This window comes from Equus przewalskii, chromosome 1, assembly GCF_037783145.1.
Source record: "Equus przewalskii isolate Varuska chromosome 1, EquPr2, whole genome shotgun sequence".
Classification (NCBI taxonomy): Eukaryota; Metazoa; Chordata; class Mammalia; order Perissodactyla; family Equidae; genus Equus; species Equus przewalskii.
The window spans coordinates 35,821,899-35,837,070 of NC_091831.1; the positions used below are offsets into that span (position 1 = coordinate 35,821,899).

General features: G+C 42.8%; 1 protein-coding gene across 1 annotated transcript; it reads left to right on the plus strand.

The window, feature by feature from the left end:
• The first annotated feature begins 14,080 nt into the window (after positions 1–14,080).
• On the plus strand, positions 14,081–14,712 carry LOC103551247 (phospholipase A2-like). The gene has a single exon (XM_008520668.2). The coding sequence runs from the start codon at positions 14,125–14,127 to the stop codon at positions 14,566–14,568; it is 444 nt and encodes a 147-aa protein (XP_008518890.1). The 5' UTR covers positions 14,081–14,124; the 3' UTR covers positions 14,569–14,712.
• The last annotated feature ends 460 nt before the right edge of the window (positions 14,713–15,172 follow it).

A 15,172-nucleotide genomic window follows, 5' to 3' on the forward strand; every position in this document is an offset into this window, starting at 1 on the left:
CTTGGTAAATGTGATCCAAAGGGGTTGGATGGAAGGGGTTTTGCCCTGGGCAAACGGTTGAGCACAAAAACCCAGCAGACTCCAGGAACAATTTAAAGAAGACAGAAGAGATTTCCTTGAATCGATGTGGTAGAGCCAAAATAAATGGCTACTCTGGTTCTCTTAAGAAAACATTATTGCATTTTTTTCACAAAAGAGATCTCTGATGCAATGGACCAGAGAGCACTCTAGGAGACCGGGTCAGGATTCAAAGAGACCGGGCCATGTCCTTGAGCCTCTGAAGCCGGTAGCTCAGCCGCCATGTGGCCAGAGCAGGGGAAGGGGCGGAAGTGGCTTTGGACAGCAGCCGCGCCACCCTTCACAGCATGTGAACAGATCTGGGTTTTGACAGATTAAAGATGGCTCCTGCAGATAGAGCAGGAGTGGGTGGTGTCAGGGCATTTACCCAAAGCTCTCTGTCAACAGTGGCAAAGCAAAAACGCACATGGACAATCCTGGATCAGCAGCGAAGCTTTTGGAAGGAAATCTTAGCGAAAAGCCAGAGCAAGAGACGGGAGCAATAAATCAGTCCGGGAGAAAGTCTGAGTTGAAGGATGCTGCTGCCTGGTCCATCGCTCCCCGGCCAGCGGAAGCACACGTGGGTCCCAGCCGGCGTTGACACTAGCATCCTGCCAGCTTATTCTGGCTCTGAGAAAATGAGAACATCTTGGCTAAAGATGTTGGGGGCAGTGAGTGATTTTCAGTAAAATAACTTTTCCCCAATGGTGAACTGAAGGCCTGGGGCTCTTACATCAAGCAAAGGAGTTGAAGCATGGTGGCCCAGGGCTGAGGTTTACGGAATGCGTTGGTCCAAAAAGCTGATGGCAAAGAGAAAAGCAAGACAAAAGAAACAGTCCCCATCTTTCAGACATGTTTCCTTGGGTACCACACTGATGATTTTTTTAAAAAAATTAATAGTGAAATGCCAGCAAAAATTCCCCAGTCACTATAGTAGAGTAGTTCAAAGCCTAGGATTTAGGTTGAGACCTCTGAGCCTCAGTTTCCTCATTCACATAATGGGTGAGGAATCCGCATAATTCCTGCCTCACAATATAAGGATTAGACAAAGCACAAGAGCTGAGTGTGGCAGCTGAGATCGTTCATAACCACTTCAGAAAAGTGGTTTTCCAGGAAGCGTGGCAGTTCATGGGAAAGATGCTCCATTCTTTGAAATTCCTAAGTCTACAGTCAAGGAAAAGCAGAGAACAATTAACTTATCAATTACGTGTTAGTAAAAATACATCCACCAGAAAGAAAGAAAGAAAGGAAGGAAGGAAGGAAGGAAGAAAGGGAGGGAGGGATAAGGAAGGAAGGGGGAAAAGAATCTACTTTGGACTCCTCAGCCTCCGCCTCTTCCAGTCTGCCCCTCACTCTGAGGTCAGAGTGACCGTTATAACTCCAGATGCCTCTGACCAGGTTTTTCCCTTGTCCAGAATTTGCACTGGTTCCCCACACTCTGAGGAAGAGGTCCAACCTTCCTCAAACAAGGGCCTATAAAATATGGAGCCCTCAGCCCACTCAAGTCAGAACAATTCCCTCCAGGGGTTCTCATACAGGTGGCACTGAACCCCACACACACCCAAACACCCCCACTCCCCAGGCCTTTGGCAATGTTTGGAAAGCTTTGGTTGTCACTATGGGGTGCTAGGTAGAGAGAGGATGTAAAGTGCGTGCAGTGTAAGTGGGCAGCGGGCAGTCTCCTATAACAGTCCTGGCCAAATGCCACTAGCAGCCTGCTAAATAAAACTCTGAGCTCCTGCGTCTTTGTTCCTGCAGTGTCCCCTGTCTAAAATGCTCTTCCCTTCATTCCATTCCACCTGACTTTCTCATCCTCAAAGGCCTAGTTTGAAACTGACCTCCTCTAGGAAGCCTTCCTGGACCCCTGTACTCCCCCCAACGGCATCACAAACGGTTCTTTCCTAAATCCTCCTCTGAACTGGCCCTCCATCTGCGTCCAGTGGTCCCAGTTCTAGCCAGGCCAGTGGTCTGTGGGGTCGCTCACAGCCATCTCCACCCGGGAGAGCAGACTACCAGCCAGAGTATTTCCTCCTGGTGACCCCCACTCCTGGGGTCTGCTTTGAGTTCCCCTGGCCCCCAGCACATCATCCATGGCACCTGTCAGCGTGCAGCCTGAGCCAGCCATTCCCTCACCGGGGATCCCTCATCATGAACATAAGAGGCCCTCAGAGGAGAGCGCCAGCACCCAGCCTTGTCACCCCACGGCCTCTGACCCTCTCACCCATTCTTAAACACCAGTTCTCCCAAACAAAATGCATTTGCTACAAAGGAATTGCACCCCAGGGTCTGAATGGTCTCAGGCCACTGTTTGCACTGGCCTCTCTGCAAACATGGATCTGATGCTGGCCTAGTTGCTCCCACCCAACCCCAGGACCCCCACACACACCCCGGCACCTACCGATGCCACGGCCTGGAGATCTGTGCCTGACCAGGGACACCTATTCACACTGGATTAGCTGGCACATCTGCCTCCCCTATCCCAAGGGCTGAAAAAGGTCCTCCTCGTCTTTGCATCTTCAAGGCCTAGCCCAGTGCCCCGCACCTAGTGAGGCTCCATTCCTACTGAATGACGGAGGAACAATGACCTCTAGCTCTCTTCCTCGTCCATGAGAACATGTAAACAGAGTCTTGAGGGCAGGTGTCCGTCTTCTCCAGGAATTGCTTGGGAGTCTTGCAAGATAACCATGAAATCATCTTGCTGCCAGTCAGCATGCTCGGACTTTGTTGAGAGCTGTGCTCCTGAGACGTCCACTCTTCTCTGTACTTTTTTTTCTGTGAAATCGAGTTATTTTTTCTGGGTCATTAAAAGTTGTTTGATTTGGTTAATACCTTATTTATTTAATAATAGATTCCACCCTGGAAGCCAAGTTCAGGAACTAGGAGGCAGGGTTGCTATTTCTTTGATAGAGATCTCCTTGGCTCCAGTAATCTTGGTTCAGACATGCTCTAGGAAACAGGCTCAAATCGAAAATTTAGATTCCTCAGGGAGGTGCTGTAGTGGTAGAGACACACATACAAATAACTATATGCTTCAGCAGAAGGCTGTCAGTACTAAAGAGAGGGACAGGCACCCTGCTAGAAGAGAAGTGCTAAATAATACCTGGTAAAGGAGTAGAAACTAGCAATCAATTTGAAAACAGAGGCAGCAGAGACACAAGTTATTCATATAATGATCATCTTTGTGCTTGCTTAAGAGGCAGCCCAAACTGTAATTAAGACATTTGATTATTGTCTGACATTAATTAGTTGCCAGATTCATATCCTTCAATCCACTCTGCACACTGCTATGAGGTTAATATTCTGAAAATATACTTCTGTCTCCCTCCCCCACACCTAATTTTCAATAGCTTCCTATAATCTACAGATCAAGGTGCTTAGCCTGGCAGCTCCCCTAGCCCTGCAACGTGGGCCATGCCCTCCTCCCCATTTCCTACCTCTCCCCTGCACCAACGTTCCACTCCAGGCAGAGTGGTCCACTGACTGTCCCCCAAACGTAATGGAGAGGCCTGGTCACCTTCATGAATTTGATCATGCTGTTCTCATTATCTAGGATGGCTTCCCCTTTCTCTCAGCTCCTCCAAATCATGCCTTTTCATTTTCTATTTCCACTATACATTGACTCAGTTGCTCAGTTTCCCAAAGCCAAATCCTCCCAACTGACACAGCTTCTTTTTTCAGCCAGGTTGAGAGCTTGGCAGCCTTGGCAGTCCAATCAGGTCTGCTGTGGAGGACGGATCACAGGGTCCAAACGTGGCCACCTGGAGCCACTGCCTTCAGCGCCACCATGGCAGGCTGATGAGAAGGGAGAAGTTGAAACGTGCATAGCAGATCGAGCTCGTTTTTTACCCTTGCTTTACTCATCACCGACAGTCTCACAAATTATCTTGGACTCAATGAGTTCATTTAAAAAGAGCTTTATTCTTTTTTACACAGTCCTGCTGGACAGGAGTCCTAACTCAAAACCTCGCCCAGTTGTTGCTGCAGGAAGGATGCTGGAACCTACATGGCCAAGGATGTCACCCCAGGACAGCCTGGGGCTTCTCAGATCCATCCCAGAGCATGGAAGTGCAGACCCCAGCAGTCCTCCTGGTGACCTGTGGCCATCCACAAAGGCAGCCATTTCTGTCCCCATCATCCAAGGACTCAAGTGAAGTCCCTCTCTCCTTGAAGCCTGACATCAGGGGAATTGGCTCCCAGACCATCCCTGCCACTTTCTGGCTGGGTGCGCTTAGTTTAGTCATTTAACCTCTGGGCCTCAGTTTCCTCAATCATAACCTACATACGGATTGTAGCACAGAACTTGCAGGACTGTTTAAGGATCAGAAATAATGCTATAAAAATATTGATACAGAGAAGATGACAAGTCACTGTTAGTTATAGTGACCTCTGGACAGCTATTGGGGGGTCCTAAAGACTAATGCGGAGTGAGATCCATATAGGCAGGTAAGCCACTGGGACAGCAGAGATCCACGGTGAGCAGAGAGCTGGATTCCTTTTGCATCTGAAATGCCGTCTCCTCATCGCCTCCACTGCCACCACACAAACACACCCTAAATTCAGCCCTTCCCAAGCCTATGCAGATCTTCTCAGACTGGCCCCCTCGGAAGTCTTGTTTCTTTCCTATTTTCCCCTACATCTCCCTTTTATTCTGGAGTCACTGTCATGCGTGCTTTTGTCCCCTGAGAACCCATATCCCCTTCTCACTGTTCTACAGACACGACCAGAGCACAGCCCCTATTCCCCGCTTTCATCTCCTAGCGTCTCCTCACAGAAGTCTCTTTCTCTCCCCACCCGACCTCTGTCTGACCGGTCCCCGTCATTCCGCTGAAGTGCATTCTCCATAAATGCTTTCTGAATGAACAAAAACTCCTGTCGTTATTCACTATCTTACAAGCCCTTTAAAAGAATGCCACCAACTCCCCTCCCGTCCTGGCCTCATCAGGAAACACGCAGCCCCACTCTGGAAGGCAGGTCAACCAGAAGCCGGCTGGAAAATCTAGGCAGCCCAGCTCATCCAGCCACAAAGGCAGTGACCCTTGTTTCTCCTTGCAGCCTCACAACCCCGGGAAGACAGACCACCTTTAACTAGGTCAACCAAATTCACTGTCTTCGCTCCACTCTCTCCCCTTTATTATCGTAGTTCTCGGTTGGAGGCACAAAATTTATTGTGATGATTTATGTCTAGAAAAAAACCCCAAAAAGTTTCACTGATTCTTGACTGAACTGGACAAGACCTTCCTGTGTGGAAAAGCACACCAGTGGGGACAATAGGATAGCCCTGGATTGTCTCCACAGGGGGATTTTTCTAAAAAGTGTCTTTAGCTGGCTAGAGCTAAAAGCCCAGCAATTTTGAGATAAAAGCCAGGAAAAAGGGAGATTGCTTTTAAAAAGCCAGTCCCATTTAACTCACGAGGAGCCATCCGTCACAGGACTTGACCTCCTCACCCCTTCCTTCCTCTCTGCTTCCACAAATGACCAAGCATAGCTTTCCTCTCATGACCCCGCAGACCAAGCCCTTGGTAAATAAAGGGGAATAAACAGCCGCCGTACAAAAACACACCTTGCTCAGACCAACCCCCGGCCCCCAACTGTCTGCCTCAAGTTGTCCTTCACGTTGACACGCTGCACCCTGAAAACCAACGAGCAACGCATTTTCTCTTAAGAAATGAACTAAATGTTGATGTGACATGAAATCACGTTCCGTGGTATTGAGGACTCGCTGGGAACGAGCCGAAAGACATCCTAACCCAAGGGAGTTTGTTATCTTGTTTGCTTTCCCCCTGAATGCAAAGCTGCCCAAACAGGAGGCTTACAAAATGAGGGGTTCTTGACCTTAATGTGTGTGTGTGTTTATTAATAGACGAGTGAAAGCACAGCATTATTCTCATTCCTGCGGAACTTTCGCTCCACCTACACTTGTGTAACCAGGTCAAATCAAGCCTGAGTTATATGAGAACACGGATTTTAACTTTAACAAATACATAAAGTCGTGACCCTTTTGTTTTGCTATGCTGCCTGTTCCAGACAGGCAGAAAAGCCACCACTAAAACCAAGAGGGATACAAGACTTCACAATTTATTAAGAAGATTAGCTGGCTCTAGTTTGCCCACTAATGGTTAGTCACCAATGTGCGTTCCCTCGGCAGGCTTGGAGGTCAGGTAATTCAAGGACCAGTTTGGTTTAATTTTGTTTCCCTTGTTTTTTGATGTGTTACTGTGTGCTGTAAATTAAGGGCTATTTGACGTACCCCCGTTCCTAAGCAGATTATATACAACGCGACAAGCCCACCTTAAATATTGTATGTTTTTTCACTTTCCACTATATTTGTAGAGCTGCCTGCTGTGAAATTACAAAGTTCATGGTTCAGCTGAACTTTTGAACTCCAGTGAGGATTTGACACAGCAAAACAATCTAAATGAACCCAACACGAAGTTTTCATAGTCGAAACTGCTTTTCAGCCTATTGTCTGGGGTAATTGGGTAGGAAAGTTCTTTATTGATGTTGTAAAAACTACCAGTTTAATAACAGGCAGAGGGAGTGGAGAGGAGATGAGTGGATGTACCTTGGAGCGTCTAAAATCACGCTTCTTTGCGAGTTCACTGAACTCTACCTGACCCCGTGAGGAAGGTCTCCCCAGGATAAGCCACCAACTCCAGGGTTTGTGACTGAATGGCTGCAGCCTGCCAGCGCAATACCTCAGAGCAGAATGACTTCTCAAATGCTGCACACAATGATAATAATATTCATTTAAAAAATGGTGGCTGCTACGGTGTGTCCAATGGCGACCAACTGCCGGATCCTTTACATACATTTTTTTCATACAGTCTTCACCAGAACTCAGTGGGGCTGCTATTAGCATCTCTATTTTATAGAGGAGGAAACTGGGACAAGAGAGATCAAGGAATTTGCCCAAGATCACACAGTTAGCATTTGGCCCCTGTGCCTGAGTTTTCTCATCGGCAAAACAAAAAAGTTGGACAAAGTGATCCCATATTTGAGGGTTTAACGTGCTGGCTTATGCATCTGGGGCACTTGGAGAGAGAAAGTTCCATGTAGAACACAGAAGAGCTTGCATTCACAGTATCTCATTTAACCCTAACACGACCTCTGAGGCAGGTAGGATTATCCCCACTTTACTGAAGAAATTGAGTTTACGTGGGTCAATTGACTTGCCCAAGGTCACACAGCCAGAGAGAGCACAGCCGGAAAATCCCGACTTAAAGCTTATTCTCCTTCCACCGCTTGACTGCAAAGTGGATGTGATATCATCCAGGTTTCCTTGCTTTCACAGCCCAGATTTTGAGTGAGTTTGAAAGTAAGGGTTGACAGGCCAGGGGTGGGAAGGAAAGTTTGTTTTGCTTGACTAACATCAGATTGATTCCTGCAGAGTTTTTGTTTTAAAACCAAAAGGGTCACCTGCTGAATTGGGGAGCAAACGTGTCCAGAAGCTCTCCTGCAGTGTTGCGCTGACTCCTGTTATCACTTCGTGCCCACCCCGACTCTATGGGGGGACTGCTCCTGAGAAAACTGCAGAGAAAGAAAGTCTGCTGGACACCAACAATTGAGATACACTGCATAAAATGCTTAGTCTAGATCTTTAGTAAATGCTTAACAAAATTACCTATTATTATACTTTTATTATTCCTTCTTTGAAAACATGGATATGGGTGCCTCACCCCAGCCAAGTCCTGCAGTCTTTCTCTCTTATATTTTACACATGCCTCTTGTGAACAATATATACTTAGATTTTGTTTTTTAATTTGACAATTTTGTCTTTTAACTGAATACTTTATCCATTCATATTTAATGTAATTACTGATTTATCTGGGTTTAAAGCTACCATTTTATAATTTGCTTTCTAAGTTGTCCTACCTGTTCTATGTTCCTTTTGCCTCCTTTTGTGCCTTCTTTTGGATTAATGAAATATTGTTTTATTACTCCACTCATCCCACCATTTGCTTGGAAATATATATACTCAGACTATTTTTTAGGGGCTACCCTAGAGATTATAACATGCATCTTTGATTCATGAAGTTTTAGTGTTATTTTACCCCTTTGACCCTTTTCCCCTTCCCTATTAACCCCTCCCATACAATATTATGCCATGATATGTATTTTAAATTTTTCATATTTTGTTGTTGTTTTTGAGGAAAATTAGCCCTGAGCTAACATCCACTGCTAATGCTCCTCTTTTTGCTGAGGAAGACTGTCCTTGAACTAGCAACCATGCCCATCTTCCTCTACTTTATATGTGGGAAGCCTACCACAGCATGGCTTGACAAGCAGCATGTAAGTCTGTGCCTGGGATCCAAACTGGCAAACCCCAGGCCACCGAAGTAGAGAATGCAAACTTAACCACTGTGCCACTGGGCTGGCCCCTAAATTTCTGTATATTTTGAACCACCCTAGATATTAAAATGGTTACACAGTCAGTATTAATTTAGATTTACCAAACATTTGCCTTTTTTGTTGCTCTTATGTCTTCCTGCATCTCTGAGCTTCCATCTGGAATTATTTTTTTTTTCTGCCTGAATAACATCCTTTTAGATTTCCTTTTCTACAGTCTACTGATGACACATTTTCTTAACTGTTGTTTGTCGTTCTTAAAGGATATGTTCCAGGATTTAGAACAGTAGGTTGGCAGTTTTTTCTTTCAGCACATCAAAGATATCGTTTCAATGTTTTCTGGCTTCCATTGCTTCATTGAGAAGTCATTCATCATATCTTTTGAGAAGTTAGATGTCAGTCTAACTGTTGCTCCTTTGTGGGTAAGCCATATTCTTTCTCTGGCTATTTTTAAGATTTAGCTTGTCTTTGGTTTTAGGCAGGTGTACTGTGATGTATCCAGGTGTGTGTTTCTTTACATTTAACCTGTTGGGTTTGAATCTGTGGCCTAGTGAGTTTACTGGTTTAGGAACATTCTCAATCTTTATCTCTTCAAATATTACTTTTGCCACATTTTCTCTCATCTCTGCTTGTGGATTCCAAATACAAGCATGTTAGGTCTTCCCACCCCTTATGTCTCTTGCCCTCTTTTCTGTATTTTTTATTCTTCTTGTCTTTCTATGCTTCATTCTAGATCTTTTCCATTGATATATCTTCCATTTCACTAATTCTATTTCAACCATGTCTAATCTTCTACAAAGCCTATCACTGGATTCTTAATTTGGGTTATTGTATTTTCAGTTCTAGATTTTTCACTTGATTCTTTTCCAAATCTCCTATCCTTTCTCATAGTTTCTAGATTCTGCCAAAATCTCAATCTTGTCCTTTATTCCTTTGAATAGTAGCCATAGTCAAAGTCTGTGTTTGAGAATTCCAGTATCTAGAGCCCATATAAGTCTGTTCTATTATCTGTTGTTTCTCTTGGTTTCATTCATGTTTTCTTATCTCCGTGTGTGCTTGGTTATCTTTTATTGTGTGCCATGTGATGTGTTTGAAAAATTATCTGTAGAATTATTTTGAGACCTGGGGTATTATTGTCCTCTAAAGAGGATTTATATTTGCTTGTTACAGGTACACAGGAACACTAGCAATCCAGACTTACTTTAATCCAATTTCAAGGACTGAGACCATGCAAAGCTGAGCTGCAAAAGCCCAAAGTTCATTCTTCCTCCTAAGGTGCAGCCTTTCAAGATTTCAACACAAAGGGGCAGTGGTGGGAGGGATCAGCCAACCATTTTTATAGGTCTCGAATTTCAACTTTTGTTTCCTTAGCCTCAAGAGACCATTAAAAGCGCTGATCAGACTCTCAACCACCTCGTCCGGGTTTCTCAAACACCTTAAGTGGCAGGATCATCTCTCTGGATTTCCTTCTTCTCTTGGATCTTGGACCAGTAGGTCTTCACTATCTCTTTGTCTCTTTGATGCCTTCAAAAAGATTTTTTAAAATATATTTGTTTAGCTTTTCTAGGTATCCTCAACAAGAGGGTTGGTCTGAATTACCTCGCTTACAATTATCGATGTTGGACGTTTTCAAAGTTTTAAAAAATGTCTTTGACTTTAAGATTCTTCTCTTTCTAGATTTCTTTTTGCATTAAAATGCTTTTTCTTAATGAAGTGATGATTAGAGGGGTGAAAGTTTTGTTTTTGTGTGGTCTGTTTTTAATATCTTATTTGACAAAAAGATAATGTCAATCTAATATCAGACCCCAAAATTATTTTGAAGTTTTTATGATTCATAAAATGATTTATAAGTCCAGGAACCACTGCATTATTATAACAAACCTATAGAGTGGGTACTATCATTATTCCCACTTTATAGATGAGGAGGCTGGTTTACAGAAATTCTATAATATAACTTGCTTAAGATGGTATAGTTGCTAAGGACTGGGTCAGATTGCAAATCCAGGCTTAATCTTTCTCTGGAGGAAATTCTGAGTTATTATGAGGAATAACTTTTTAATTTTTAATTTTCTACTATGATTAAATATACATAACATAAAATTTACCATTTTACATGTACAGTTCTGTGCCATTAAGTACATTCACATTGTTGTACACCCATTGCCACCATTCATCTCCAGAACTTTTTCCTCTTCTCCAGTTAAAACCCTGTACCCATCAAACACAACTTCCCCATTCTCATCTCTGTCCAGTCCCTGGCAGCCACCATTCTACCTTCTGTCACTATAAATTTGACTAGTCTACATACCTTATAGAAATGGAATCGCACACTATTTGTCATTTTGTGACTGGCTTACTTTTCTTAGTCTGATGTCTTCAAGGTTCATCCACATTGCAGCATGTGTCAGAACTTCATTCCTTTTTAAAGTTGAATAGCATTCCACTGTATGTATATACCACATTTTGTTCATCCATTTCTCAGTTGATGGACACTTGGGTTGCTTCCACCTTAACTTTTTTATTTCCAATTTGTTTTATTTGCAAATTTTATTATGTTCACTCATCCATTCATTTATTCATTCACTCAACAAATATTTGTGAGTTCTTATTGTAAGCTCAGGAGTTTACAGCTGTGACAAAATAAAGTTCTTCCTCATACAGTGCTGGTGGAAATGCAAACTGGTGCAGCCACTATAGAAAACAATATGGATATTTCTCAAAAAATTAAAAATAGAAATACTATATGATCCAGCTATCCCATTACTGGGTATTTATCCAAAGAACATGAAATCAACAATTCAAAAAGATATATGCACCCCTGTATTCACTGCAGCATTGTTCACAATAGCCATGATGTGGAAGTAACCTAAGTGCTCACCAGTGGATGAATGGATAAAGAAGATGTGGTGTATATACACAATGGAATACTACTCAGCCATGAAAAAGACAATATTGTGCCATTTATGACAATATGGATGGACCGTGAGGGTATTATTCTGAGCAAAATAAGTCAGACAGAGAAAGACAAATACCATATGATTTCACTCATATGTGGAAGATAAATAAACACTAGGATAGGAATAGGTTAGCGGTTACCAGAGGAGAAGAGTGTAGGAGGGCAAAAGGGGTAAAGGGGCACATATGTATGGTGACGGATAAAAAGTGGACTATTGGTGGTGAACACAATGCAATCTATACAGAAACTGAAATATAATGATGTACACCTGAAATTTACACAATGTTGTAAACCAATATGACCCCAATAAAAAAGAAATTGTTAGTTTTGTTAGGTGTGATAATAGCATTGTGATTATATTGAAAATATCTTTTTCTTGTAGAAATGCACACTGAAGTATTTACAGGTAAAGTGATAACATGACAGGGATTCATTTAAAATACTTCAGAAAAAAATGTGGCAAGATAGAAGACACTAGACTGACAAATGTTGATCATTACTGAAATAGATGATGGACACATTACACTTTTCTAATTCTGTATATATTTGCGTTCCAAAAAGTAAAAGTTATTTTAAAAAGCAAAAAAACAAAAAACAGAATAAAATAAAACAAACAAGTTCCTTGCTCTCACACAACTTCTATACTGGTGGGAAAAGCAGACGGTAGACAAGCAATGTATAAACTACCAAAAAGATAGTCAGTATGATAAGTGATATACACAGAATTAAGATAGGGTGATACGATAGAAGCAAATGAGAGGCTATTTTATACACAGTGCTCAGGAAGACATCTCTGAGAAGGTAATACATAAGCTAAAATTTGAATGTAACAAAGGAACCAACATGTGAAGAGCATTCAAGGCAGAGAGACAGCAAGTATATAGGCCCTAAAGAGGAAACAAGTTTGTGTCTACAATAAAAAACAAAGGCCTGTGCTTAGGTCCCAGCGGATGAGAGGAAGAATGGTGAGGAATGAAGTATGAATGTTAGACAATGTTTTTTAAGTCAGGATAGGAAGTTTTGATTTTTTTCTTAGTAGGATGGAGTAGTAGATGTGCAGGTGCCCTGCCCATATCTTCTCATTCACATCTAAACACCAAAAGCTGCTTGCTGCAAACAGCTGTGATTGTCTGCCTGAGGACTACAGGCAGGGCAAGCCAAAAGTTCTGGGTATCAACGCCTCTGGAAGCAGCTTTCTGGCAGGGTATTGGTAGATAAGTGCCACCACCATTGCTGGATAAGTACAGTAGTTGCTGGATAAATACCCCACCATATACCTTGGTTAGGCTAAATGAGACATCGCCTCACTGTCTCTCAGGGTTCCTCAGCAGAACTGAGCTCCAGTTGTAGCTCATTTTTTAAAAAGACATGCTTTATTGGCTTCTACGTCTCATGTCTACTCCCTTACAGGTATTTCCTAGAATCATCTCCCAAATAAACAATTTACCCTAAAAATCCTTATCTCAGAATCTGCTTCTGAGGGAACTAAAGCCAAGAAAGATGGGAAGCCACTGAAGGAAATCCAATGTGTATTTTTAAAGAATCTCTCAGGGATTTCTGGCTTCCAGTAAGGATGGAGTAGTTTGTATTGGACTAACCTTCCTATCAATAATTACAAACCCTGGAAAAAACAAAAATAACAACAGTTTGAAGGCACTAGAGAGCAACCAAAAGCCAGCAGAAACAAGATGGGATAGATTCTTAAAAAAGGGAACTAAAGTGGATGAAATCTACTTTTATATAGATTTCAGTCTGCATGGTGCAGGACAGACGGAGCTCCAGCAGAAAGTGTCAGGTTTTATCAGGCTCAGGAGTCAGAATTTGGAATTCAGTGTTGTCACAGCAGCTGAAAATTGAAGGGAGAAATCCCAGAAACAGTGAGTCACAGAGGGGGAGCCTCAAATTTTCCATATAAATTGTTCTCAAATCCTTGATCAACCCCTGAGCTGTACGGGCATGGGAAAGACTACAGGAGCCCAGTGGAAAGCAACAACTGGGAGACTAAAGAAACTAAGCAGCTATCCAGTGCTGGAAATCCAGAGTTTGGAGTTCAACTCCCAGCAAAGTACAGGGAGTTGGTAAACACTTGGAGCCTTCCGCTGAAATCCAGAAAGACCACACCTTGGGAGTAAGGATTACATCCCAGTACCAAAAGCTAAGCCCTAGAACCAAAGGCAAAGTCCAAATAAATCCGCTGTAACAAAGGATAAGCTAAGCCTTCACAGGACCAAGGTGATCTGCCTCCTAGAACTAAATTCAATACTGTTTGCAAAAAGAAAACAAGCCCCATAATATCTGTGATGTATCGTTTTTCAAGCAAAAATTACTAGATATGTGAAAAAGCAGGAAAATGTGATTAAGACATGAAGATGAAAAAAAAGCAGTCAATAGAAACAGATTCAGGGGTGACCAAATGTTAGAATTAGCAGACAACAACTTTAAAATAACTTGACAGGGGCCGGCCCCGTAGCTGAGTGGTTGAGTTTGCACGCTCCACTTCGGCAGCCCAGGGTTTCACCAGGTCGGATCCTGGGCACAGACATGGCACCACTCATCAGGCCATGTTGAGGCAGCGTCCCACATGCCACAACTAGAAGGACCCACAACTAACAATACACAACTATGTACTTGGGGGCTTTGGGGAGAAAAAAGGAAAAATAAAATCTTAAAAAAAATAAGTAAATAGATCTTGGGGCCTTGAGGCAGCTATAAGGAGGGAGGCCATAGGCGGCTTGAATCCTTTCAGTCACCAACTTGACGCCAAGATGAAACTCCTTGTGCTGGCTGTTCTGCTTACAGTGGGCGCTGGTGAGAGCGGCATCAGCCCGCGGGCAGTGTGGCAGTTCCGCAGCATGATCCAGTGCACGATCCCCAACAGCAAACCCTATTTGGAATACAATGACTACGGCTGTTACTGTGGCCTGGGTGGATCTGGCACTTCTGTGGATGAACTGGATGCGTGCTGCCAGGTACACGACAATTGCTACACTAAGGCCAAGGAACTGAGCAGCTGTAGATTCCTCGTGGACAACCCCTACACTGAAAGCTACAAATTCTCATGCTCTGGCACTGAGGTCACCTGCAGCGACAAAAACAACGCCTGTGAGGCCTTTATCTGTAACTGTGACCGAAGTGCTGCCATCTGCTTTTCAAAGGCCCCATACAACCTGGAGAACAAGAACCTGGACAGCAAGAGGTGTAAACCCTAAGCATCACCCCTGGAAACAGTCATCCCTACCTGCCTCATGGCCTTCACCCCACCCTTCACCCTCCAATAAAGCATCTTGTTGAAAGGCAAAAAAAAAAAAAAATAATAATAATAATAATAATAATAATAAGTAAATAAAATAAAATAGCTTGACAGATATGTTACAGTATTTATTGGAAGTGAATATAATGGGTGAAGAAAAGAGCAATTTCAGGAAAGATGTAGAAACTCTAAAAAAGAATCAAAAGGAATTCCTAGAACTGAAAGATACAATACTTGAAAAAAAAATTCATCAAAGAATCAAAGTAAATTTGGCAATACAGAAAAGAGGATTTGTGAACTTGATGACAGGTTAATGGAAATTACACAAACTGAATAACAGGGAGAAAAAGATTGGAAAAAAAATAGAGACTTGATGACCCCTGGGAAAATATCAACTGGCCTAACATACATGTAACTGAAATCCAAAAAAATGAGGAAAAAAACTGAATAGAAAAAAATATTTGAAGAAATATTGGCCCAAATTTTTCCTTATTTGATCAACCCACAGACCCAAGACACTAAGGGAACCCCAGGCAGAATAAAGGCAAGGAAAACCACATCTA

Excerpts from the sequence above, each read along its gene's own strand:
- LOC103551247 (XM_008520668.2), top strand. The coding sequence starts at position 14,125 with ATGAAACTCCTTGTGCTGGCTGTTCTGCTTACAGTGGGCGCTGGTGAG.